At 40.9% G+C, this 24191-nt stretch overlaps 1 protein-coding gene across 2 annotated transcripts; it reads right to left on the reverse strand.

Annotated features, from left to right (window-relative positions):
* Positions 1–968: 968 nt before the first annotated feature.
* On the reverse strand, positions 969–20231 carry cnbpb (CCHC-type zinc finger, nucleic acid binding protein b). Of its 2 annotated transcripts, none has more exons than XM_070895355.1 (5): positions 20123–20231; positions 12465–12603; positions 11077–11139; positions 10796–10994; positions 969–1970 (listed from the first exon to the last, which is right to left on the reverse strand). In XM_070895355.1, exons 2-5 carry the CDS (start codon positions 12583–12585, stop codon positions 1853–1855), a joined length of 501 nt encoding a protein of 166 aa, XP_070751456.1. In that variant the 5' UTR covers positions 12586–12603; positions 20123–20231; the 3' UTR covers positions 969–1852. The 2 variants fall into 2 exon arrangements, with proteins under 2 accessions (XP_070751456.1, XP_070751455.1); XM_070895354.1 differs by having other exon boundaries at positions 20087–20230.
* Between the last annotated feature and the right edge of the window lie 3960 nt (positions 20232–24191).

Below are 24191 nucleotides of genomic sequence, written 5' to 3' on the forward strand. Positions count from 1 at the left end.
GAATACAAAGCAGAAGTAATGCTAGTGAGAATGGACTTAAGTTCCAGCTGTACTCAAAATACTGCCATATTCCATGACTTGCAAGCCATCATCCAAATGTCTGTACGATATGTACTTTTGCTATTCTTACTTCAATTTTGCATGTAGAAGTTTTTGCTGATCTGGTAAATGTCAACACAATCTGCATTTTTTCCCTCAAATCGGTTCAATTTTCTACATGGAATCTGCAATCTACACCAGCTGTTGGCATTGAAACAAATTAAACACAATGTGGGCAGTCACAATAAGCTATTCCAATTAGTTTGGAGAACTTGACTGAATTAGTATTACAAGTTTGAGGCCTCCACTCTGGGGTGTAGAAAACATGGCCTACACGCCAAAGCCAGATCATCAAGCTCCTACGGATTCCTTTTTGCATGCAAAGCTGATTTTGATTTCATCTCCTTAAAATTTACTCTGTTCTGGATTTTTATAATCTTCCTTTAAACAGTTGTTCAACTTGGTTTCCCCTCACTTAACCAAGTTTTTTTTTACATCCTAGTGGTTATTTTAATTTTTTTTTTTAAAACCTCAAGGAATAGCAATTTCTCTTCAGCTTTTCTTTCTGTAACAACCACCCCCCACCCCCGCAAATTTTTTTTTCCTAATTGCTCCTTCAGGGGTGTTAACACATCTGCACTTGTCAAAGGAAACAATTCAATCCACTTGCAAATTCCTATGAAGCAACAAGGCAGCTAAAACTAATCTGAACCCATTGTGCATTTATGTCTAATGCCATTTACCCAGTTCTCATTTCAATCAATCAGCGGTAACATATTTTTGACTTAATCGGAAGTGCAGTGCACGTGCTCTAGAAAGTACCACAAACCAGTTTTGTACCCCCCTCCCTTTAAAATAAAAAGCAAATCACAGCTATGGAAATTGTAAGATGCATTGCTACCCAACAATCAAAGATCACTCAGACAAGCTTTCCCCTTCCTCCTCCAGCTTTATTGATAGTTTAAAATTACATTTCTATAGTTCTAAGACTTCAGTTGCTTTTACCTTCTGTCTTAAAAAAACTGATTTCAAGCAAATGATTCTTTACAGTAGTCTAATTGTATTATACAAAAATAACATCTTGATTTCTGTGAAAACACATTCAACTGCTGTGTAGTTCCAATCCTGTTTGCTATGTGTTTCTGTTGTGGTATTTCATAATGGGTATAATAGTTGCTAAACTACATTCAAAAATGTATTCAAACCTCTGCTTGAACATCTGTATCTCCGACACCGACTCTGGTTTCAGCTACTGTAAGCTGGTTACTCCTATGATGCTTCTTAAAAAACCTGTACTTTTTTTTAAAGCTGTGGACAGGTTTGCTCTTTGTTTCTTGTTTTCTGTTTACTCCCACTTTGCTGTTTACTGTACGTAGGGCCCCGATACAGATGTTGGTTTATGTGATGAACTGCTCCCAAGATCAAACAATTCAAAGCCAACATTTCAAGAAATCACATGCGGAAGTTTTCAGACACTTCCAGGTTTGGTTTCCTCTCACAGAATCACTTCCAGAACCCAGAAAGGGGCACTGATCTGACTCATCTCTTCCCACTCATTAATCCCTATACACCAGTGGCATGGAAAGGGGGTTCTTTTACAAAGCATTATACATAACACCTCTACCAAACTAAACATAAACATTTGTAGTTAAATGCAGAAAGTCGATTTCCACCCCTTTCCTCCTTTTACATTTTTCGAGTAAAGCTCACTGGCCTGGGACTAGCCTCTATCTGCCAACCGTTGGCCAGTGAAGAGGATTCAGAGGAAATAATACAACCATCAATCAGAAAAGGAGGGGCGACAATGTAAGATTTAAGCCGTAGCTTCAATCGTGCATTCCCGTGCAAGATGTCCAGCTTCACCACAGCGGTAGCAGTTCACTTCACTGGCCTTGCTGCAATTGATGGCGACATGACCAGTTTCACCACACCTGTAATTTAAACAAGACACACATTTTAAGTTTCAATATGCATAGAGCTATAAACACTCAAATACAGAAATATGCAATACAAGTTTAGTATGAGAAAAAGCATCAAGCTCGATCCATCAAGAGCCCTCATGATTACAGTCCGCCGCTTATCGCGGGCGTGTCAATGTCAATGCAATTCGCACACTACACGCAGTGGCCGGTGAATCGGGAAAGATCAATTTTAGCTTAACTTCAGAAATTAAAATGCAACTCATTATTGTTTAAGTACCGTCAGCTCTGGTATTTAAGTTCAGAGTTCCACCCCCTCTTTCTTACGAATGCGATTCCCCAAAGTAGCGGTCAGGAAGTGGCCCCTTGCAGAAAGTCTTACCTTCTCGTCCACTCCGAATGAGCTGCTGGAGATCTGGAGGATTTCTGGGCTTCTATATTATTTAACTATATATTTGTGTAAAATGTTCTGCGCTAGACAAGCCTTGCGCGGTGGATGCTTTTCGCCTTATTCAGCTATGGAGAGCTGAACGGGGCTGAAGTATGCAGCGGTCTGGTCAGTTTTACTACTACAGCATGTATTGTAAATGCAGCTCGAGTTTCAGCAGGTTTTGCCACTTATTCGTCATTTGGGGCAGCCTGAAAGGACTCAACGGGTAATCGGACTTTTAACAAGATATGAACAACTGCTTGAACTTTCATGTACGTAATATGTTTTAAGTGGTGCCCTTGGAATTAATGCCTATGGTAATGGTAAATGATTAGCACCCTATACCTGATATAGGTGAGTATCCAGGATAAGCAGAGAAGGTGCAAGTGTGGTGACTGTTCAATCATTGACTCTTTCCTCCCCCACCCCCATTTACCACTGCAGAGTGGTCTTAAACAGAGAGTTTAACTTGGGGATTTGTAGAGTGGGAATTCTCTGCAGAGATGATGAGTTTGCTCCACAGGACAGGAGGTAGTGATTGGCTGGTGAATATAACTTTTTTTCCCCCTTCAAGCTAGGTAGTCATTTAAACCAAGAGCTGGGGAACTATAACTAAAGAAAAACAAATTAACAAATAATTGTTTGAATAAAAACTCAATTCATTCAGGCTATCAATAAGCAAATAAACAGAGACTCGAGATAGCAGGGCAGGCTACATGTCAGGACTGTAGTATGTGGGAGTTTCTGGATAGCGAGACTGTCCTAGATTCCCACATCGGCAGGAAATGTGTCTGCCTTCAGTCATTCCGGCTCAATCAACGAGTTGGAATGCAAGTTAGATACTCCAAAACACAAGGGAGGGGGGAGAAAGTTCTGCATAGTTTTAGCCAAAAAAAGTCAGCTGTCAAAAGGAAAGCACCGGTTCAGGAAAGGGAGGGTGTGACTGTCAGTGAGCCAGTTGGTGGGGATTTGAGGAGGTTGAAAAGGTGTCTCAGACACTGGTCCTATCCAACAGGTACAATGTACTCGCTACCCGTGGGAGGACAAGGAGAAAGACTGCAGGGAGGACAGCCACAATGCAGACAAAGGCACCCTGGTTCAGATGGCTGTAGGGTGTGGGGAAAGAGCAGTACAATAAGTGTGTAGTGATAAAGGATTCTACAATTGAGATAGATAGCATCCTCTGCAGTCACAAGTGAGAATTCCGAAGGTTATCTCGAGGAGGCAGGCGTTTTGGAAAGGGAGGAGGTAAATCCAGTTGTCATGGTCCATGTCAGGATAAATGACGGGTAGGAACAAGGAGGAGATCCCAAGGTAGTATCCGGAGTTAGGAGCAAAATCAAAAAAAAAAATCAGGACCCCGAAGGCAATAATCTCTGGATTATTTCTCGAGCCATGTGTAAATTGGAATAGAAACAGTCAAATCAGGAGAATTAACACATGGCTAAAAGGGCTGGTGAGAGAGGTGTTCCTTTTTATGTGACACTGGCTCCAGTATTGGGACAGGAAGGAGCTGTACCGGTGGGACGGGTTCCACCTGAATCAGAATGGGACCCGTGTCCTAGAGGAAAGGGTTTAAACTAGTAAGACTGGCCGGGGGGGGGGGGGGGGGGGGGGGGGAGAGAAAGGAAAGAAACAAGACAAAGATCTAAAAAAAATGAAACCAGTCTGAGTTTAAACAAAACAGGAAAGGAGAGCACAGGAAAGAATAAAGTAGGGAAGAACAGTGATGGCCAGGGAATTAAATGTTATTGAACAGGGGTGTAAAAATATGGTTAACAATAAAGTGAGGGGAACCACTATTAAAAATGAGTTAACTGTCTGTACAGCAAAAGTGTCTGCAATAAAACAGGGGAGCTGGAAGCAATACGTTGTGAGGAACCAGACAGTAGGGATTACGGAGACATGGCTACAGAAAAGTTAGGACTGAAAATTAAACATTGCAGGGGGTAACATTTAATGGGGGGGGGGGGAAAAGGAGAGAGAAAAGGAGAGGTGGAGTAGCTGTACTTATTCAGGATAACAATGGCAGTAGAAAAAAGTGACACAGCTATTAGCAGGACAAAAATAGAATCCATGTGGAAAGGATCAATCACACCAACGGGTAATCTAAGGCCACCCAATAGTGGATAAAGAAATATGCAAACAAATTAGGGAAATGAGTTTTTTTTTTAAATCAAGGGGGATTTCAACTATCTTGATATTTATTGGCCAGAAGAGGTAGGTAAAGGGGATATGGGAATGGAGTTCCTACAATGTGGACAGGACTCCTTTCTAACCCAGTATGCAAGAAGCCCAAGGGAGGATTCACTATTAGATCTAGTAATGGGGAATGAACTAGAGCAGATAAAAGTAAAAGTCAGGGAACATCTAGGCAATAGTGACCATCATATAAGCAGCTTTAAGATAGTAATTGAGGACATAAGTATGAGAAAGACCAGGGTAAAAGATTGGAGAAAAGCTGATTTTGCAGGGCTAAGTAAAGAACTTGGGGAAATAAAATTAACAGTGTAGAACAGCAGTGGAAAATATTTAAAATGTTCAGTCCAAGAAAATATATTCCACTAAAAAACAAGCTAAACGAGACATGAATAAAGACACAAGGGAAAAATTAAGGGTAAGGAAAGAGGCAAACACCAAGTAGATGGACAGCAGGAAAAGCATGACAAGAGAATAAAGATTAAGTAAAAAATATAAGGCAAAAAGGGAAAGGAACAAACAAAACCGTTAAATATTTTACAGGCACAAATTTTAAAAAAAGGAAATCAGGATGGGAGTAGGGCCACTAAGGGATGGACAGGATATCTCAGCAATAGAGAGATGTCAGAAATATAAAATAATCACTTTGCTTCGGTATTTACCAGGGAGACAGAACAGATGGACATGACATCGCAAGAGATGAGATGAGATAGCCGCATTTAAAATGGGAGAGGGGATATTAAATAAACTAATTAAACTCAAGATAAAACCCCTGGTCCGGATGAATTACATCCACGCATTTTAAAAAATCTAGGGGAAGAGATAACAGAGGCATTACTACACATTTAATAATTCGTTAGGACAAGGAGTAGTGCCAGAGGACTGGTAGATAGCTGACGCAACACCTATATTTAAAAGGGAAATAGAACACACCTACGGAACTATAGGCCAGTCAGCTTATCAGTGGCAGAAAAAAATGGAATCCTTATTAAAGAAACCAAAAGTATAATAATGAATAGTCAGCATGGATTTCAAAAGGGAAAGTGTTGCTTGACCAACCCCATTGAATATTTTGAAGAGGTAACAGAGGGAGAGTAGACCAGGGTAATGCGGTAGATGGAATTTATCTAGATTTTCAAAAGGCCCTTGATAAGGTACCACATAATAGACTAATGAATAAGGTCGGTACATGCGGAGTCAGGGAACAAGTTGCAGAACAGATAACTAGCTGGCTTCAAGACAGAAAGCAGAGTTGGGGTAAAGAGTAGCAATTCAGTGGCAGAAGGCAAGATGATGTGTTCAAGGATCGGTGCTGGGACCACTGTTCACAATTTATATTAACGATTTAAACTTTGGAATCAAAAACACAACTAAATTTGCAGATGACCATTTTTTTTTTGGGGGGGGGGGGCAGTTGGAATAGTCAATACTGAGAACTGCAACAAATTACAAGACAACATTAATAAACTTGTATGCCCATTCTTCAATTGGCAAATGAAACTGAACACAAATAAATGAGGCATTACATTTTGGTAAGAAAGAGGGGTTATTACTTGGAAAATACAAATCCAAGTGGGGTAGAAGAGAAAAGGGGATTTCAGAGTATAAATACACATCACTGAAATTAGTGACACAGGTTAACAAAGCCATTAAAAAAAGCAAACCAAGCACTGGTTTATTTCTAGAGGGATTAAATTGTCAAGAAGAAGTTATGCTAAACATGTATAGAACCTTAGTTAGATCACGGTCTACAATTCTGGTCACATTATAAAAAGGGTAGAGGCACTGGAGAGGGTGCAAAACAGCTTTACAAAGATGATACCAGAAATGCGAGGGTATATTTATCAGGAAAGGATGAACAGGCTGGGTTTCTTTTCTCTTGAAAGAGAGAAGGCGGCTGAGGGGTTACCTAATAGAGGTCATTAAAATTATGAACGGTTTTGATAGTAGATAGTGTTTCCACTTGTGGGGACGAGCAAAACTAGAGGCCATCAATATAAAAGTCACCAGGAAATCAAATAGGGAATCCAGAAGGAACTTCTTTACTCAAGTGGTGAGAATGTGGAACTCTCTACCAAAGGCAGTGATTGAAGTGAATAGTATAAATGCATTTAAGGGGAAGCTAGATAAGCCTATAAAGGGAATAAAGGGTTATGTTGATTAGAGGAAAGACAGGAGGCAACGTGAGTGGAATATAAATATTGGCAGGGATTGTTGAGAAGAATGGCCTGTTTCTGTGCTGTATATCCTATGTAATCCTATGTACCTAGTAATCCACTACTTTACGCAGAATCACCTGGGGAAGAAAAAAAATCAGCACCATTACTTTCTCCATGATCTGTAATTCCTCAACACAATAAATGGAAATTTTGGGGATTAGTGATTAAATTGGCAATTGTATAATATTTATTTTACAGGTAAACAGTGGTTTTGAATTTTAATTGATAGCATAACAAGCTTGTACAAAAACTTGAGTCCTCAATGATGGATCCAGATAAACTCAATTATGTTTTACGCAGAGTGGTGATAGAAATGTGTTTCTAATTGAGTAACAACCCCAAAACAAAATTAAAAGCCTCAAATTTCAGAATAGAAAGACACTATTTAGATATTTATTAAATAGTTCAACCTTATGAAATGGGCAGACACATAGCAGATGAAATTTAACGTAGAGAAATGTGAAGGAATTAATTTTGGTAGGAAGACTGAGGTACTACAAACTAAGCAGTACAATTTTAACAGGGGTGCAGGAACAGAGGGACCCGAGGATGTACATACACAAGTATTTGAAGGTGGCAGGACAAGTTGAGAAGACGGTTAAAAAGTATATCGGATCATGTGCCTCTATAGAGGCATAAGAGTACAAAACGCAAGGAAGTTACGCTAAACCTTTAGAAAAAAAACACTAGTTAGGTCCTAGCTGAAGTTGTGTGACCAACTTCAACACCACACTTTAGGATGCCTGTCAAGTCCTTGAGGGTGCAGAGGCGATCTACCAGAAATGGTACCAGGGCTAAAAGATTTCAGTTGCGGAGAGACTAGAGAAACTGGGTTTGTTTTCATTTAGAGCAGAGAAGGTGAAGGGGACATTTAATTAAGAGTTGAAAATCATGTGTTTTTAGTAGAAGGGTCAGTAACCAGATGACTTTGATTTAAGTTAATTGGCAAAAGAATGAGACAGAAGGGAACAAAAAAAATTATGCAGCAAGTTGTGAATTTGGAACACATTGACTGAAAGGGTGGTGAAAGCAGATTCAATAACTTTCCAAAAGGGAATTGGATGAATATTTGATGGGAAAAATTTGCAGGGCTATGGGAAAAAGAGGGGAGTGGGACAGGTTTTTCAAAGAGCCAGTACAGGCACAATGAGCCGAATGGCCTCCATCGATGCTGCATCATTCTATGAATCCACTATGTAATGGAGCAGTTGGATATGGGTTATTGGTCATGATTCTTTCCTCCAAGTGAAACTCTATCTTGCCAGTGCCAAACCATTTCTGTAAAGGAAATAGACGAATCTGTCGAATGGAACTGGGAGAATGCAGTCTGTTGTGCCAAGAAATGGTGCAAATAGTCTGATGGGCATGTAATAAAAGGGAGCAGAATACTTGGGTAGGTCACAAAGAATTACATGGAACTTGCAGCACAGAACGCCAATTGGTGCATGTCAGTGTTTATACGCCACACAAGCCGCCTCCCTCTCGGTAGCTTCCCACCCAGCCTCTATCCTTGTACAGGTCGAACCTCCCTTATCCGGAACCCGGTCTTTTCTGGATAAGGGATTTTTCAGGAGGGGTGGTCATGTTAAATTGGAGGGTACAGACAGAGCAAAGGGATATCAGGAATGGCTGGCTTGGGGCTAGGAGCGCGGCAGAGATCATTGGGGGCAGTGGAGCATAAGGTCAGGCCAGTGATTGCGGGAGTCGGCAGCGAGGAATGGTTCTGGATGAGGGGTGGTTCCGAATAATGGAGTTCTGGATGAGGGAGGTTCAACCTGTATTCCGTTCACCCTTGTGTGCCAAGCCTCCTCTTAAATGTTATCAACTGTGGTAGCGAGTTCCACATTCGCGCATGTTAAAAAAAGTTCTCAATTATTTAGTTGATCTGTTAGCTTATATTTACGTCCCCGTAAGGTTCTTTGGCATCAGCATCCTTCAAAAAAAGATTTCTAATCAAGGTCATTAAACCACAACGTAACCATAAACAATTACTTTAATTTAATTACATTTCTCATGTATTTTTTGTTGTACATAACCCAACAGTTTAACCAGTAAGAAATAATAACTTCAAACCTTATGAATATGTTAATCACAATAGATGACTTACACCAACCCCCCCCACCCCCCCCAAACATGGAGTCAAGACCAAGTGGAGTCTTCAGGTGAAACTAGGGTGTGCAGGTGCAATTCAGTCCCCACTTATAACACTTTGATTTTAATACATTTATACTTAAATAGCAAAACGCAGTAATTTGGGAAAACAGTCGTGTTGGAGTATAGATGTTTCCCGAGTACAAGCCGAGGAGCTGAGAGACAAAACTAAGGTGTTAACAGCATCACAACTGGTATGAACGTGTAATTATAGTTTGACCAGTTTATACAAGCAGTTTCCATTCGAAATGTTCACAGGAATTTCTAATGGGAAAATGACAAACACGAGACAAAAGTTGACAACAGGAAGCTGTTTTGTAGATAAAGTGTGCGCAGACACAAGATTTTTAATATTGGATACATGGAACACCTAATAAATTTAGCCGAGATAAATTCATGACAAGAGCTGAGCCAAAGCTGATTATCTCCATTTCTTTTCAGGCTTGATACAAGATGCAATATGTACAAGCTTCACACGCTAACAACCAATGGTTATTTATCACTCAAATCTCATACACTTGACTATATATGATCAAATTTGAAGTTCAGCAGATCTCATTTCAGTTACTTGTCCATTTAATATTTTTATTAATGCATTACAAGTAGCCCTGTAATGTACTGGCGTAGCAAATACCCACTACTCTGTCAGAAACAGATAGATATACAGTATACAGGACCTTTATCCTTCAATCTCATTTCCATTGGCTTGTCAGATGCACCCAAGTACCCACAAGCAAGTTGTTGCAGTCCCCACTCCGACTGAAAATTTTGAAATTAACGGTGACTAGCTAATGCTTCCTTTAACTGGTTTGATGCTAGAGCCGCAAGTTCTGGCAGACTATGTCATACTGCTGGCTCGGAAACCCCCTAATGTTGGAATATCTAACATAGTCAAGATTTTTTTATAGCACAATTTTCATTCAAGTGTACATATAATCACGATCGCTTAAATCGTCAGGCTCTGATGGTTTGGCCAGCGAGTGGTTGAATCATATAGACTGGAAGCTCCCAGGTTAATACCTGGCCCACTCAGCCAGGACAGCAGTATAAACAATGGCATTAGCTTCAGCAATCCAAAGTCAAGGAATGGGGTGGGGCAGGGGGACATTGGCCACTGCTCTTGCTCCCAATTACTACCAAGTAACAACCACTTATCTTAAGTACACTTGTGTAGATGTTGGGCTCAGCTGCAATGCCTTGTTTTTGAAATAGCCGCACTGTTGAGGGGCTCACAATGGAATGGCCATATGGGCAAAACACAGGAAGGCACTTGTAAAAAAAACTTTAGCCTAGTAGCGTCAATACTGACATTAGAGGGAGGGGGGGAAAAGTCTCTTGTATTGCCCACGCTACAAAAATACAGCCGTCCGACTTAACTGAATTGCTGAGATGTCCAAATGCTTTCCTAAAGTTCCCATAGAGGAAAAAGACATGCAATTGATAACGAGTTTTTATACTCTTATTCAAGAATACTTCATTACTCTCATCTACACTGCAATAATGTTTATATAGTTAGCCATGAAGACAACAAATGGGACATTTGCACCTGTGATTTTGGTTAACTGAAAAAGAACATGAACAAAGTATTCAAACAATGAATTAAATGCAGCTCCATGAATGGCCAGTGCATGCTTGGCTTGTGTTTTATGTTTAAAAAAAAATTCTTTCAGCTGACATTTTAGATTAATAAATCAGTTCGAAGTGAAATATTGCTTATTTTCAGAAATCAATAGGCATCTATAACTAGATAGAAATTATAATTAGCAACTAGCAACTGAATCTACAGCACAACATCCAGGAATAAAATTCACAAAAAATGCTGGTCATCTTCTCCATACCTATAGCACTTGACTTTAGTGCAATCCTTCTGAATGTGCCCAAATTCTCCACAAGAATAACATTTCTGCTCATCAGCATGATCACAGTCACGGGCCAGATGTCCAGGTCTGCCACAGTTGTAGCAGCATTGTTCCCTCTCCTTCTTTGGCTCCTTACAGTCTTTGGCAATGTGGCCACCCTTACCACAGTTGTAGCAGGCTGAAATGTGACAGTATAAAAATTATTTTTGTTCACAACAGGTTACTTTGCCCCATATCCAACAAAAATTTTACATATTTACCATCTTCCTGGAGCTCACAATCCTTTGCAAGGTGGCCTGATTCACCACAGCGATAGCAGATATCTGGAAACAGAAGAGTATAGATTTTAAATTGAGTTCAGCAAGTAATAAAATCATCACTGATATTGTTTATGTTCGAATTCCACTCCAATTCTGCTTATATAATTTAACAGATTCGAAGTACAGAAACAAATATTGGAAGAAAAATAGACTATGAGAGTTAATACCAAAAATAATTTGAAATATCCAGTAATGTGTACATGTGCAATTCTAATCTCTGCAACATTCTGTAGCTTGATGAGGTAAGGAACCTTCCGTTCCACCTGCCAATCTACCTAATTTGGGTATGCTTAACTTTGGTTTTCCATGGTGATAGATAAAGCTTTCCATTCTCAACCTCCACATCCTTCACCTTGATGGAACGAATTTAATGAAAGATTACTGTTGGCTTCATTAAATTCTGAACCAGGATATTATTTCAATTTTTGATGGTTTCTTTAGTGATGCCAAGTTACCACAGAATTTGACAGAGCCTGCCCATGTTGAGAAATCACATTTATAAAAGGATTGTCCAACATGCCCTTACTATAAGCAGCTGTGTACTCTTGATGGGCTTGGGCCAGGAACAGTTTAGTTATAGCAGAATCTTTAACAGAAAAAAAAAATCATGCCCAAGTCAATATTTAGGATTGGGCAACCGGTTAGGGATTAAAAGATAGGCCTTTGTACAAGGAATTATCAGCCACAAGAACAAACTATACTAGTCAAGCAAGCAGGTTGGTTGCTTCCCTATTCCTGCAATCAGGCAAGCCAACAATTATGTCTGGAATGCTCTGGTATTCATCATCCAATAACTACTTGCAGGTATAAAATCATATATTATATACAGATGAACTACAGACCAGTTATAGCCCAATTATATTATGTTCTCAACATATGCCACCCAATTATTCTACAAAAAAAATTAACTCCCAATTTCTAAATCACAAAGTTATGGCTATAGAATAGTAGGCACGCCTAACGGCTGTGACATGTTAAGTATAGTAGTAAAAATATACCACGCACACCTCAAAGCGTTGTCATATCAGAGCCATCAGATCCAATATCAAATAATTTGTCTAAAATAAACAGACTATTGCTATTTTAGACTAAACCTTTTCACCCTAAAAAAAACTATAAGACAGTGATGATTCAATTACAGCAACAGGGCTAGATTTGAAGTTAGAGTGTGATTATGGACTACCCAAGTTGGAATTCCAATCAAAAATTCTCAAAATCCTGTTCAGGGTATATGCAATGAGCTATTATTTTGATTTTCTACTGCAGTAGACACAAGATGTTTACCACAAGTTCCCGTGGCAAGAATAAAAAGCGAATTCTTAGGTTACCTCTTGCAGCAGTGAAGCTGCCTCTGCCACGGCCCCTCACCCGACCACGTCCACCTGAGCTTGGACACTCACGCGCCCAATGCCCGGTACGGCCACATTTAAAGCACTCGTTGTTGCTCATGGTGATCTATATTTCAGTCTAAAAAAGAGGAAATAGTCTTAGAACACTTAATAAAAAAAAAGTTACCTAGTAGTCCACTAAAACGAGTCACAACCAGTACATTCTTTTATGTATAGTTACTTTGGAAGTACGTTTCTACTGGACAGCATAGTCATGAAACAAGTGCATAATACGTTTGTGATCTTGAAACAATAAGTTTTGATTTGTTTATGGCCAACTGTGTGTTTTTACAAACAGGCTCGTTAGGAAATGTGAATGCCCAAGATGCAACTTTACAATTTGCAATTTTATAAACAGAAAAGCCCCAACAGGTTACAGGGAAGTCCGAATATCAGAATTGTCCGAAAAAGACATTTTGCATATAGCTGGAGTCGCCAGAATTATTGTCCAAAAACCAGACATTTGAGGCAAAACCCCAAATCTGGGAGATTGTCAAGAATTCCAGATTTCAGACAAGAAAATCAAGCCTGAAATCTGGAATCCGAGCCAAATTTTGGATTTTTCCGGATTTCAGACCTCGCCGCTCAAAACCCGACACAAATTCGGTCAAGGGTTCCGGACTATTGATTTTCTTGTCTGAAATCCGAAAAGATCCAGAAACTGGAACGGACTTGGTCTAGAGGATTCCAGACATTGTACCTGCACCTGGAAAGGCAGCAAACACTAATGTCTCAGCCAGCCACTCAAATAGTTGAAAGAGAACTCTTGCTATAAATGGCATTCACAGCAAAAGCCAATGAATGATTCACCTCCTCCTTTACTAAATAAAAGGGGTAAATTTTCTTTTGCTCCTGGGAGCACTCAATTAGCAGCACAAAGGTCACAAAAACAGAGACACAGATCACCAATACTTTTTATCACTATGCCGTGCTTAGGGGTGTAGAGCTTGGCCTACAGCAGCAGTAGCCACTGGTCACAAACACCTACTGACCTGCAGGTGCCCCTATAGATGGTATAGAGCTTCAAGTAAAAGTCTCACATCAAAAAGTTTGAAGAGTTCCTGCTGTTTGCAATGATTTACACAAACAAATTAAAAAAACTAATTGCTTCTAAAAAAAAAAGTAGCCGTACATAATTTTGTTAATACAAGGGAGTGCACTACACCAAGCAAGTCCTGACAGGTTGTGAAAATCCAGTCTTGCTGTTACTCTAATTTTTTTTTTAAATACATGACACGAGGACATGCTAAGATCTGTAGCCTGGAACCTGGTGATTCTCTTCAGTGGGCAGTGATGGTTTTGAGAACCTTCATCAAATCCAGGCTGAGGCATCTCATAAGCTCAGCTTCCAATCTAGAACAGTTACAGGCATTTCAAAAACAGAAAATGCAACTACACAAGTTTAATCTTTTTAAAAAAATGTTGCATTTTAAAAAAATTGTTACAATCAGCTTCTAATAGAAAGTCAACTTAGATATCCCAAGACAGCAGATGAAAAGACTTTCAAAAATATTTGCAGTGATTTAATTGATTTCACAAAAGATATTGGTAATTGTTGCTGTCTGCCCATTTTTTGAAACTCATAATTGGTGTTCTTCTTGTTTGTTACGGCCCCAATTGTGATTTGTTGCTGTTTTACGAATACGAAAATTGGCTTAGTGAGAAAGGAAACAGCAACACAAAAAAAAAGACCCATTTGCGAAGTACTCGTCAAAAAAATTCATTTACTACAGCATTGCACTTTTCTAGCAATTTGATTCCATAATACTTCCAATATCCCAGCATATCCACATTGCAGCAGCAATAAACGTTTACCTCCTGCAATGTGTGTCTAAATACACTCATGCTCTGTGCTGAGCTGACCAATTTCAATGTAGCTGAGGGTAGGGTCATGTTACAGTTAGCTTCAGTGATCCAGGGCTAGTGGGTTTAAAAAAAAAAGTAATTCAAGATGTTGCTCTCAACTGCCATGCAGTGACACAGCTTTGGGACGTCCCCAGGTCGTGAAGAACACTATACAAATAAGTGTTAAATTTTTTTTTAAATAATTGGTCCAGATCTTGCGGCAAGAATAATGGCAAGGTTCTCAGAGCTCGCCGCTCAGCAACTTCTGATGTCCACACATACGCATGAAGTTGCTGTGCTCCTTCAGAAGCTTCGCTATACCAGTTTCGCACCAAGAGACTTAACACTGAAATATATAAAGGGCATGGAGTTGTGGAACTTGCCCACTAAATACACAAGAAGTTAGGGCTTGTCCATTCAATGCAAGTGAATTTTTAAATTGCGTTATAACTCTTAATTACTACTAAACCAACTCTCTGGCACTGAAAATTTACTTTCAAAAGTGTGGAATCTCATTCCTTCAGATTTTATTATTGTTGGAGATTAAATGTTTCCCCCCACTTTTGTGTCTCTTAATTCCATATTTCTTTCCGTTTCACTTTTTGTACATAATTTGGCATTGAATTAAATATTCAAACTTGCATTTCCTGGTTTAGACTCTGCACATCTCAGCAAGGGTTCTTCAATCTGGTTGGTTAAGGAGGCTGTCACTTGCCCTGTTCACAGGTCCTAGATCCCTAGCAGAGAGCGGTGTGCAGTTTAGGCTCTCTAATTACCACAAGTTGCAGTGCAAAAGCCCACAGAAAGTCAGAGGGCAAGTGCAAGGAGCAGCGAATGTCGTCGGTTCACCACTGACTGCAAAATCCAGGCCATTAAGTGAGGTCATGATATGGCTTAGCTACATTTCGTTCGTGGCCAGAAAGCTCATATCTGAAAGGTGACCACTTTGCTGATGCACCAGTGCTATTGGTGCTCTTGGAGCTGTACTCCAACAAAAAATATTGGCAAAACAGTAAAAACAATGTTTACCAGATTCCATGCTTAATCCTTGTGCAACCAGGTTAACAAAAATTCCCATTTTCTTGGGGCAACTAAGTTCACAGGATATGTACCAAGATGCTAAAATATTACAATACAAAAAATTGAAATTGAATGGCTTTATCACTAACATTAATCCGCAACTATTGTGCTTATTTTAAGTATATGAACAATGATCCTTTTTGCCCTGCCCCTCCATTCCCCATCTGCACTTTTATTGTGTTATTTTACTGTTACATTTCCCTCCATCATTACCAGCATCCACTTCAGAAATAAGTAATAATGAAAAAAAAAGTTCCATGGGCTAAGCACCAGCTTTAAAAGCCAGCTCCTCATTTAATTTTAAAGCCAGTAATGCAAGGTCTGACATGGTTGCAATGTAGCGCTTACCTCAACCATTTTCACGTCAAAAGCAGGAGATCTGCTTACGAGTAAACTTGGCACTAGCAAAAGACTGAATGACAGAACAAATAACCTTACATGGAAGAATTAAAAATAGTCACTGCAGCAGTACATCAAACACTGATGCAGCAAATCCATTATTTGGTGTCTTCAGGTTTTTTTAAAAATTGACATTTTTTTTTTAAGTGTATGGATGAGAAAAAGATCATTTGGACCATTGAACCCAATCCCACTAATCCTCCCATCAAGCATCCAACTGTACTTCAAAACCTGGTGTTTTACCCTCATTACCTGATCTGGTAGATTATTCTAAACATTTATCATGCTGAGGGAAAAGTTCTTGCATATGTTGAGTGGTATGGTTCATTAATTACACATTTCAACCAGATGCTCATAGCTGACTTCTTACTAGACTTCTCTAACCTCTGCATTCTGTAAACTTCTCTAATTGTTCCTCAGCAATAGGAAGCAGTCCGGTTGCAAATGTATGAACTAGACCATACAGATCAAAATATCCCAGGTTTAATTTCTAATCGATACTGTTCACAGATTCCATCCACAGCATCAGTTAGGGTGTTGCAACTAGCGTTGCCTATTTCTGGAGATTTCAATGCAGAACTTCAGGCCTTCAACCACCCTGCCCAGTCAAACAGCCATCCCATTTTATATAACAAAAAAAAAGTGTTCAAAGATGATGAAATTAAAACAATTTTTCTCATGTCTGATTTTTCTTCTGGGTTTCTCACATTAGATTAATCCAGAGATTAATACTTAATTCCTGAAGATTCCAGGATACCTGGTGGATTGGAACTCTAGCTGCAACTGCCCTTAGCACCAATGACCCAAGGAAAATAAAATTGGGGTGCGAGGAGGCAATCTCAACCAAGGTTTATAATTGTGCCTTTTAAAAAATTCACATACAAGATTATGTAAATGCATCAAGAGTGCAAGACTCCCACCAAAAACATTTAAATTAGCCCAACTGCAAAATGTTTCAACCAGATAGCTGATGTTTTTTTATGTTGTCCTTCTTGAAGGGATGTAAAATGGTTCCAAGTCCAATTAGAGAACACCAAATGGGAACATGTTACAAGGACACAACACATTGACATTGACGTTTGCAAAAAGCACTTGCTGTTTTACAAATGTCATTGCTGTCCAACATTATTTTACACCTTGACACTGCCACATATTATGTACAATATTCCTATGTTTGTATGTCATTAGCACTTTCCTAACTGCCATCATTTGTTGAATTATACCATATACCCTTGCATCACGAGTTTAAAATGAGTGGACACTGGACTAAGAAACCATATCTGAAAGAAAAATATGTGACCCTTACACATGACCAGAATGCAAAGTAAAAATGATCCCTTACAAGACTCAAGCAGCTTGCTGCAAAAAAGAAACTTATAATACCAGCTGTACATTTCATATGCAATATGTTAATGTGTGAAGTAGGAGCAATTCAAATCTAAATTTGTAGAGAAAAATCAAACTGAATGTTAATTTAGGAAAAGCAGGATATACAAAAGTGGTGAAAATTAAATATCTCTTGGCTGTGTCTAGCTTCCTGAAAATACTGTATCTGGCATAATGTCCATAAACAGCAGACAAAACCAACTGGTCGCAGGAGTTTCTCTCTGGAATTAGACTGCATGGTTACTTTTATTTCCTGAACATTATGAATATGTGCTTAGAGGATCATTTATTTAAATGCAAGTACAGGTACAAGAACAGCACAAGTTGCTTCTGGAAACTGTTCACTCCCCCGTTATAAGACAAGTTTCCAGTTAAGAGTACTGATTTCAATTCATACATCACAATGAGAATGATTAAGTTTAAAAACCAGAACCAACTATATTTAGCTGCATTGGCATATATACCAATTTTATTTTCACAGCAATGCCAAGTTTAATACATCAATCTTTGATATAACTAATTCTGGCCTTTTGTGCATCCCAGATTTCCTTTGCCCACCATTGGTAACTGTGCTTTCAGCTACCTAGCGCACCCCCCCCCCCCCACTCCTACCCCTGCTTTCAGCTGTCTAGCATCCCCCCACCAAGTTCTGGAATTCCCTTTCTAAACCTCAAGATGCTCATAAAAATCTCTCCGACCAACACCTGTCCTAATATCTCCTTATGTGGCTTGGTGTCAATTTTGTGTCAGATAATGCTTCCGAAGTGACTTGGAATGTTTTACAATGTTAAAGGCACTATATAAATGCAAATTGCTAGTGAAATTTCAAGTGTCATCCAAGTTCAACAGTTAAGTAGAAAAGTGACAGTTCCAGTTTGAGAAAAATGTGAAGCAGTACACTTTAGAAAAAAGTTAAAAGAGGTCTACCCTAAACAGCAAAACCAAGTTGAGAAACAGAGCAATTCATGGATGTAGAATAGATTTTTTTTTAAAATGATGTGAAAGCAAGTAGAAATGGTTTTACAAGGGCAGCTGCGGTTCTGTTTCATTTAAAGGGGCTTTATAAAAGCTAGGAAGTGATGCTGTATTTATCCAAGACACAAGTTAGACCACAGTTGGAATATTGCATGCAGTTTGGAGTACCTCATTTTAGGAAGGAAATTATAGTCATGGAAAATGTAGTAGACAATCACATAGTATATCCAAAATTAGACATTTATGAAGACAGGTTCCAAAAATTAGGGTTTTTCCTATAAGTATAGGGAAGTTAATGGAGGTGTCTAATAAAAGGTTTCCAAAATGGAGGGTTCAAATAAAGTTAGTTTCTACTGGTCAGTAAAAATGGACTCAGGATTATCACTAGAAGAGTAAGAAGTTAGCAGAACTAGTGACTATTGAGGCAGAGCAATACATCATTTGAAGGAAAAGAGCAGGCAAATGTGACTTGGTAGCTGGCCCAGTTGGAACCAATGCTGACATAACAAACCAAATGTTCTTTTTTGCTGTAATTTCTAATTATTTTCTCTGGATCGAAATAAGTAGTTACCCAAAACCAAGTATCCCTTGCAACCCAATTTGTTTTTAAAAATACAAAAACGTGAAAAATACTTAATAGACTTTATGTCCCAAAATGTGTATTAACATTTTCTAGTAATATCATAATCATTGAGAACATTGCAGATTACCGCATGGAACCCAATACTATATGGCATCAAATACATGGCCCACTATTTGGAATTATAGATTCCTAAATAGAACACTGCATATTATTCATGGTCCACTTGCCTCCCCGCCCCACATTACTACAGCAAATAAATGGCAATCATTCTACATGTGCAAAAAGAATTAAATAAAATGTACACATCTAACAATTTACTGTTCCTTACGGGTTTTTGGGAGACGAAAAGATTGAAAAGTAGTAGAATTCTCATTTCGTTAAAATTAGAATATCGTGCTTTTAAATATGAATTGGTAGAACTGCCCTAGACACTTCGGGTTGAGAGATATACCTACCTGTAGATATGCCCAGTAAATCACCCACGCGGGACATTTTAATTTTATTCCCTTTCCCGCCAAAGCCCAGTTCATTCAAGTTTCGGGTTAAAGCACGCTTAGAGGGGCGGGGTCTTGGTATTTGCTCAACACTTCGTGCCTCACACTTCGGGATAAATTTGCTCACATTACCACTAGTCAAAAATAGTCGCCTGGGGGAAATGAGTGAACCTCGGCAACGGTGAACACGGGCCTGTGGGTCCGGCCAGTTTAACTGCAACCTACCGTCTTCAAACTCTGCGGTTTGTCGTCGGGCCGTCAAGCATGGCGGCGACAAAAGCCGTCATGGCAAGCAGCTAGACTCTCCCTCGCGTGTAAGGCTCAGAATATAACGGTTCCAAGAAACGAGGTAGACGGCGCAGGCTCAGCCCGAAGGTGGTCAGGGCAGTCCACCGCCGGCCATGTTGAAATGACACACACCACGCCACTAACACGCATGGGGCCTAGCAGCGCAAGAGCTCCAGAGGCACCGCGTTTGCTTCAAGCAACCTCGGTTCGGCAGTCGGGGATGGGTGCAAAAGGGCCGCGCTGGAAGAGACATTAAATAATCGGAGGGTCGATGCTGGAGGTGGCCGGAGGGAGATGGTCAGGAACCAGAGAGGAAGGCTCGACCCGGCAGCCTGACGCACAGGCCGCAATGCGCCGTCAGAAATTCACTTGTTTACCTCAGCACTTCTTTGGCGTTTAACCCTCAGGAGCCCGCGACCACGCTGGAGCTCTTAGGGTGGGGTGGGGTGGGAGGCCAGGCTCACCATATCGGTGTTAAGACTCTCGGCGCCATACGCGGCCTTTTTACTCACGCTCTCAGTACTGCAGCCGCCGCGGCTTCCACTCACCGTCCCGCCGCTTTCACTCCGAGTTTCAGTTTTCCTTCTGTCTGCTTCACGCGGTTTGCACACGGCCCGTCCGAGGAAAAGGGCCGAACCCTCTGCGCCTTTGCACACGGCACTCTCTCTCTCTATCTCTCGCTCTCGCACGCCGGCCAATCACCTTATCTCAATCCCCGCTTCCGCTTTACCGATTGGATAATTGGGATGCCACTCATCTGTAGTAAGACCCGCCTCTGTTGCTGCGCGACCAATCAGATGTTATCCGTAGGCAGTTACGCGGCGTTGCGTCCGGCCTGCTTTCAAGTCCCGCCCCCCGGTACGTTGACGTGAACGCGTAACGGTACTTGCTGCTTGATTCTTGTGTTATTTTTAAGCCAGAAGTACAAATCGGTTCACGTGCAGATGATTATGTTGTGTTCTCACAAGTTTATCTATTTTCAAATTAAGTAGAATTATTCCAAATGTCACTTCGGTTAGTGTGCGCGTTGAATGCCGGGAGTTGTAGTTTCCGCAGTGTCCGAGTGAGTGACAGTTGGAATTGAGCCCAGATTCCCCACACCCCGCACCACAATTCTCTCATTCTGCCTTCTTGTGGCACTTTGTTTATTAACATTGCAAGGTGAGGTGGGGAAATCTAAAGCATTTACTTATCGACCGACCGTGGTGTGGTGCAGGTGACTTCAGGGTTAGAGGGCGGGGAATTATTGCACACCATAGGCCGCAGAAGTAATTCAGGCTGCGTTTTAAAATAATCAGTTCTGTCCTTTTTTTTTATAATAGTTTAATTTTATAATTATTGCTAACAGTTAAGTAGCAACATATACCGCATTTTGGAAAGCAGAGAGTAAAGTTGGTTAGAGCATATGAGTTTCTCTGGCACAGGCTGAGGCAGCACTGGCAGAGGCTGAGGCAGCACTGGCAGAGGCTGAGGCAGCACTGGCAGGAGGGTGTCATCACAGCATGACAAGCTTAGAACGGCAGTACCATTATAAATGTTGACATAAGAGAAGGTTGAAGAAATGCATATGCAGAGATAAGATTTTTTTAAATCTATATATATCTGGAGTGGACCTTTGGTAACATTACTGTATATCATTGTGCAATTAATTGGGTATGGCCTTGCTGATAATGGGTCAACAATTCCAGCCTCCGGACCCGGGAGGGCATCGGAAATGCCGGTTTGCAGCGCGCAATGCGCATGCGCTGGAAATCGGCATTTCCGATCTGTCAAGTTTCTGGCTTAATAGATGGCCGCATCGCGGGAGCGAGGACATTTGTAAGAGGAAATTTCTGATAAGCTTACAAATGTCCTCAAAAGTCTTGCGCCTGAAAAAGAGAGGCATAGCCTACTTTTACAGGCGCGAGTGTTTTTAAAAAAACACAAAAACATATAAAATAAAGTTATTTAAACATATTTTATCATTAAAAAAAGTAAGTTTATTAAATCGGGAAATTATTTTTTTAAGACATTAATAATTTTAATTTAAATGAATGTAGTGTAATTATTTTCTATTTTTTATTAGTGTTTTGGGTGTTTAGGGCTGTGTTTCAGGCTCTATCACAATCATAGTAATAGAAGTTTAGGACCCTGCAGAACTCCTAGTACTATGATACTTTATCTGATTGGCTGTCCAGAGCCATGTGACTCAAGCTGTAGGCCTGCATACACGTCGACGTGCATGCGCTGCACTGGCAGTCAGGAGAGGCCTCAGCATCGGAAAGTCGAACGTTAGGTAAGTGTGTATTTTTTCTCTAAAATGCCCATGGGAAGGCCAAAACGGAATTTCAGGGCCAATAGGTTCCCGAAGTATGGAAAGTGGTCCATGTTGTCTAAGGCTGCGCCGTGCATCTTGATGAGTGGGGGGCAGTGCTGTGTGGCGGGGTCAGGTTGGTGGAGGACCTTTGTCTTACGAATGTTTAATGTGAGGCCCATGCTTTCGTACGCCTCAGTGAAGATGTTGACGATGGCTTGGAGTTCAGCCTCTGAATGTGCGCAGACACAAGCATCGTCTGCGTTCTATACTTCGACGACAGAGGATGGGATGGTCTTGGATCTAGCCTGGAGGCGATGAAGATTGAACAGGTTCCCACTGGTTCAATGGTTTAGTTCCACTCCAGCGGGGAACTTAGTGAGCGTGAGGTGGAGCATTGCAGCGAAGAAGATCGAGAAGAGGCTTGGCCCGAGGACGCAGCTCTGCTTAATCCCAGTCCGGACATGGATTGGGTCTGTGGTGGATCCGTTGGTCAGGATCACGGCTTGCATGTCGTCGTGGAGCAGGCGGAGGATGGCGACAAACTTTTGGAGGCAGCCGAAATGGAGGAGGATACTCCATAGTCCCTCGCGGTTAACAGTGTCAAAGGCCTTTGTAAGGTCAAAGGAGGCCATGTAGAAGGGATGGTGCTGTTTCCTGCATTTCTCTTGTAGTTGTCACGCCATAAAGCAGCAAGGGCAGACATCGACGACGCGGTCCAACACTGCCTCCCGCGCAGCCTTCGGTCGTCTGAGGAAGAGAGTGTTTGAAGATCAGGCCCTCAAATCTGGCACCAAGCTTATGGTCTACAGGGCTGTAGTAATGCCCGCCCTCCTGTATGGCTCAGAGACATGGACCATATATAGTAGACACCTCAAATCGCTGGAGAAATACCACCAACGATGTCTCTGTAAGATCCTGCAAATCCCCTGGGAGGATAGATGCACCAACGTCCATGTTCTCGATCAGGCCAACATCCCCAGAATCAAAGCACTGACCACACTCGACCAGCTCTGTTGGGCAAGCCACATTGTCCGCACGCCCGACACGACTACCAAAGCGAGCGCTCTACTCGGAACTCCTACACGGCAAGCGATCCCCAGGTGGGCAGAGGAAACTTTTCAAGGATACCCTCAAAGCCTCCTTGATAAAGTGCAACACTCCCACTGACAACTCAGAATCCCTGGCCAAAGACCGCCCTAAGTGAAGGAAGAGCATCCGGGAGGGCACTGAGCACCTCGAGTCTCGTTGCTGAGAGCATGCAGAAAATAAGCACAGGCAGCAGAAGGAGCGTGCGGCAAACCAAACTCCACACCCATCGTTTCCTTCAACGACTGTCTGTCCCACTTGTGACAGAGACTGTAATTCCGGTATTAGACTGTACAGTCACCTGAGAACTCACTTTTAGAGTGGAAGCAAGTCTTCCTCGATTTCGAGGGATTGCCTATGATGATGAATTGGGCATGATCGCGGGTTTTTCCATTTTTAAGAAAGATAAGCAATTCATCAAAATATATTTTCCTTGAATTCTGATTCTCCACACCTGACGTTATTGTTGTGATGACTGATTACACCTGAAATAGCAATGTATCTTTCTTTTTCAGATGCTGGTCAACCTGCTGTGAACTTCCAAAGAGTTAGTGGAACAGCAAGCTTGAAAAATATTATTTGTTCATCTAAATACAGAATTTGGCTTTTTGGTGTCTTATCTGTACAAGATAGATACAAGATTGATCTGGAACTTGGTCATACACTGCTCCTGCTGATTGTCTTTCCATTTATTGAATTATGGACACTCAAGACTCTCACTATCCAGCTATCTCAGCAGGAACTCCTGTATGTCACTTACACTGCTTCACCTTAGGACTGGCAAATTAATACAACATTCAGAATGCAAAATTCTATCTGTTTATATATGTGGACTTGTATTTACTCTGTACAGCCACCAGAGGGCTCATCCCCTGGAGTCCCAAGGATCCCATAATCCCTTGGGAGCACAGGTATTTAAGGAGGCTTCACAGGTTGGAGAGGAGACCTGCAATAAAAGACTATGGTCACACTTTACTTTGAGCTTACAGTGTTCAATCTCATTCTTTCTCCATACACAACAACTGGCGATGAGATACAGATAGCAAAGATGCAGAGAACAGTGGGCATCCTGGAGAAATTTTCGAAGGGAGATGATTGGGAAACTTGTGGAGCGACTCGGCCAATACTTTGTGGCCAACGAGCTAGATGGGGAAAGAGAGTGCTGCCAAAGGAAGGGCGATCCTCCTCACTGTCTGTGGGGCATCAACGTATGGCCTCATGAAGAATCTTCTCAC

This window comes from Pristiophorus japonicus, chromosome 12 (assembly GCF_044704955.1).
Source record: "Pristiophorus japonicus isolate sPriJap1 chromosome 12, sPriJap1.hap1, whole genome shotgun sequence".
NCBI classification, from domain to species: Eukaryota; Metazoa; Chordata; class Chondrichthyes; family Pristiophoridae; genus Pristiophorus; species Pristiophorus japonicus.

What these genes read in the sequence shown, in the direction of transcription:
- cnbpb (XM_070895355.1), bottom strand. Translation starts at nt 12,585, where the DNA reads ATGAGCAACAACGAGTGCTTTAAATGTGGCCGTACCGGGCATTGGGCG. An exon ending in TTGTGAGCTCCAGGAAGATG is followed by an intron (nt 10,995 to 11,076) that starts GTAAATATGTAA and finishes GTCACATTTCAG; the next exon opens with CCTGCTACAACTGTGGTAAG. An exon ending in ACTAAAGTCAAGTGCTATAG is followed by an intron (nt 1,971 to 10,795) that starts GTATGGAGAAGA and finishes TTTAAATTACAG; the next exon opens with GTGTGGTGAAACTGGTCATG.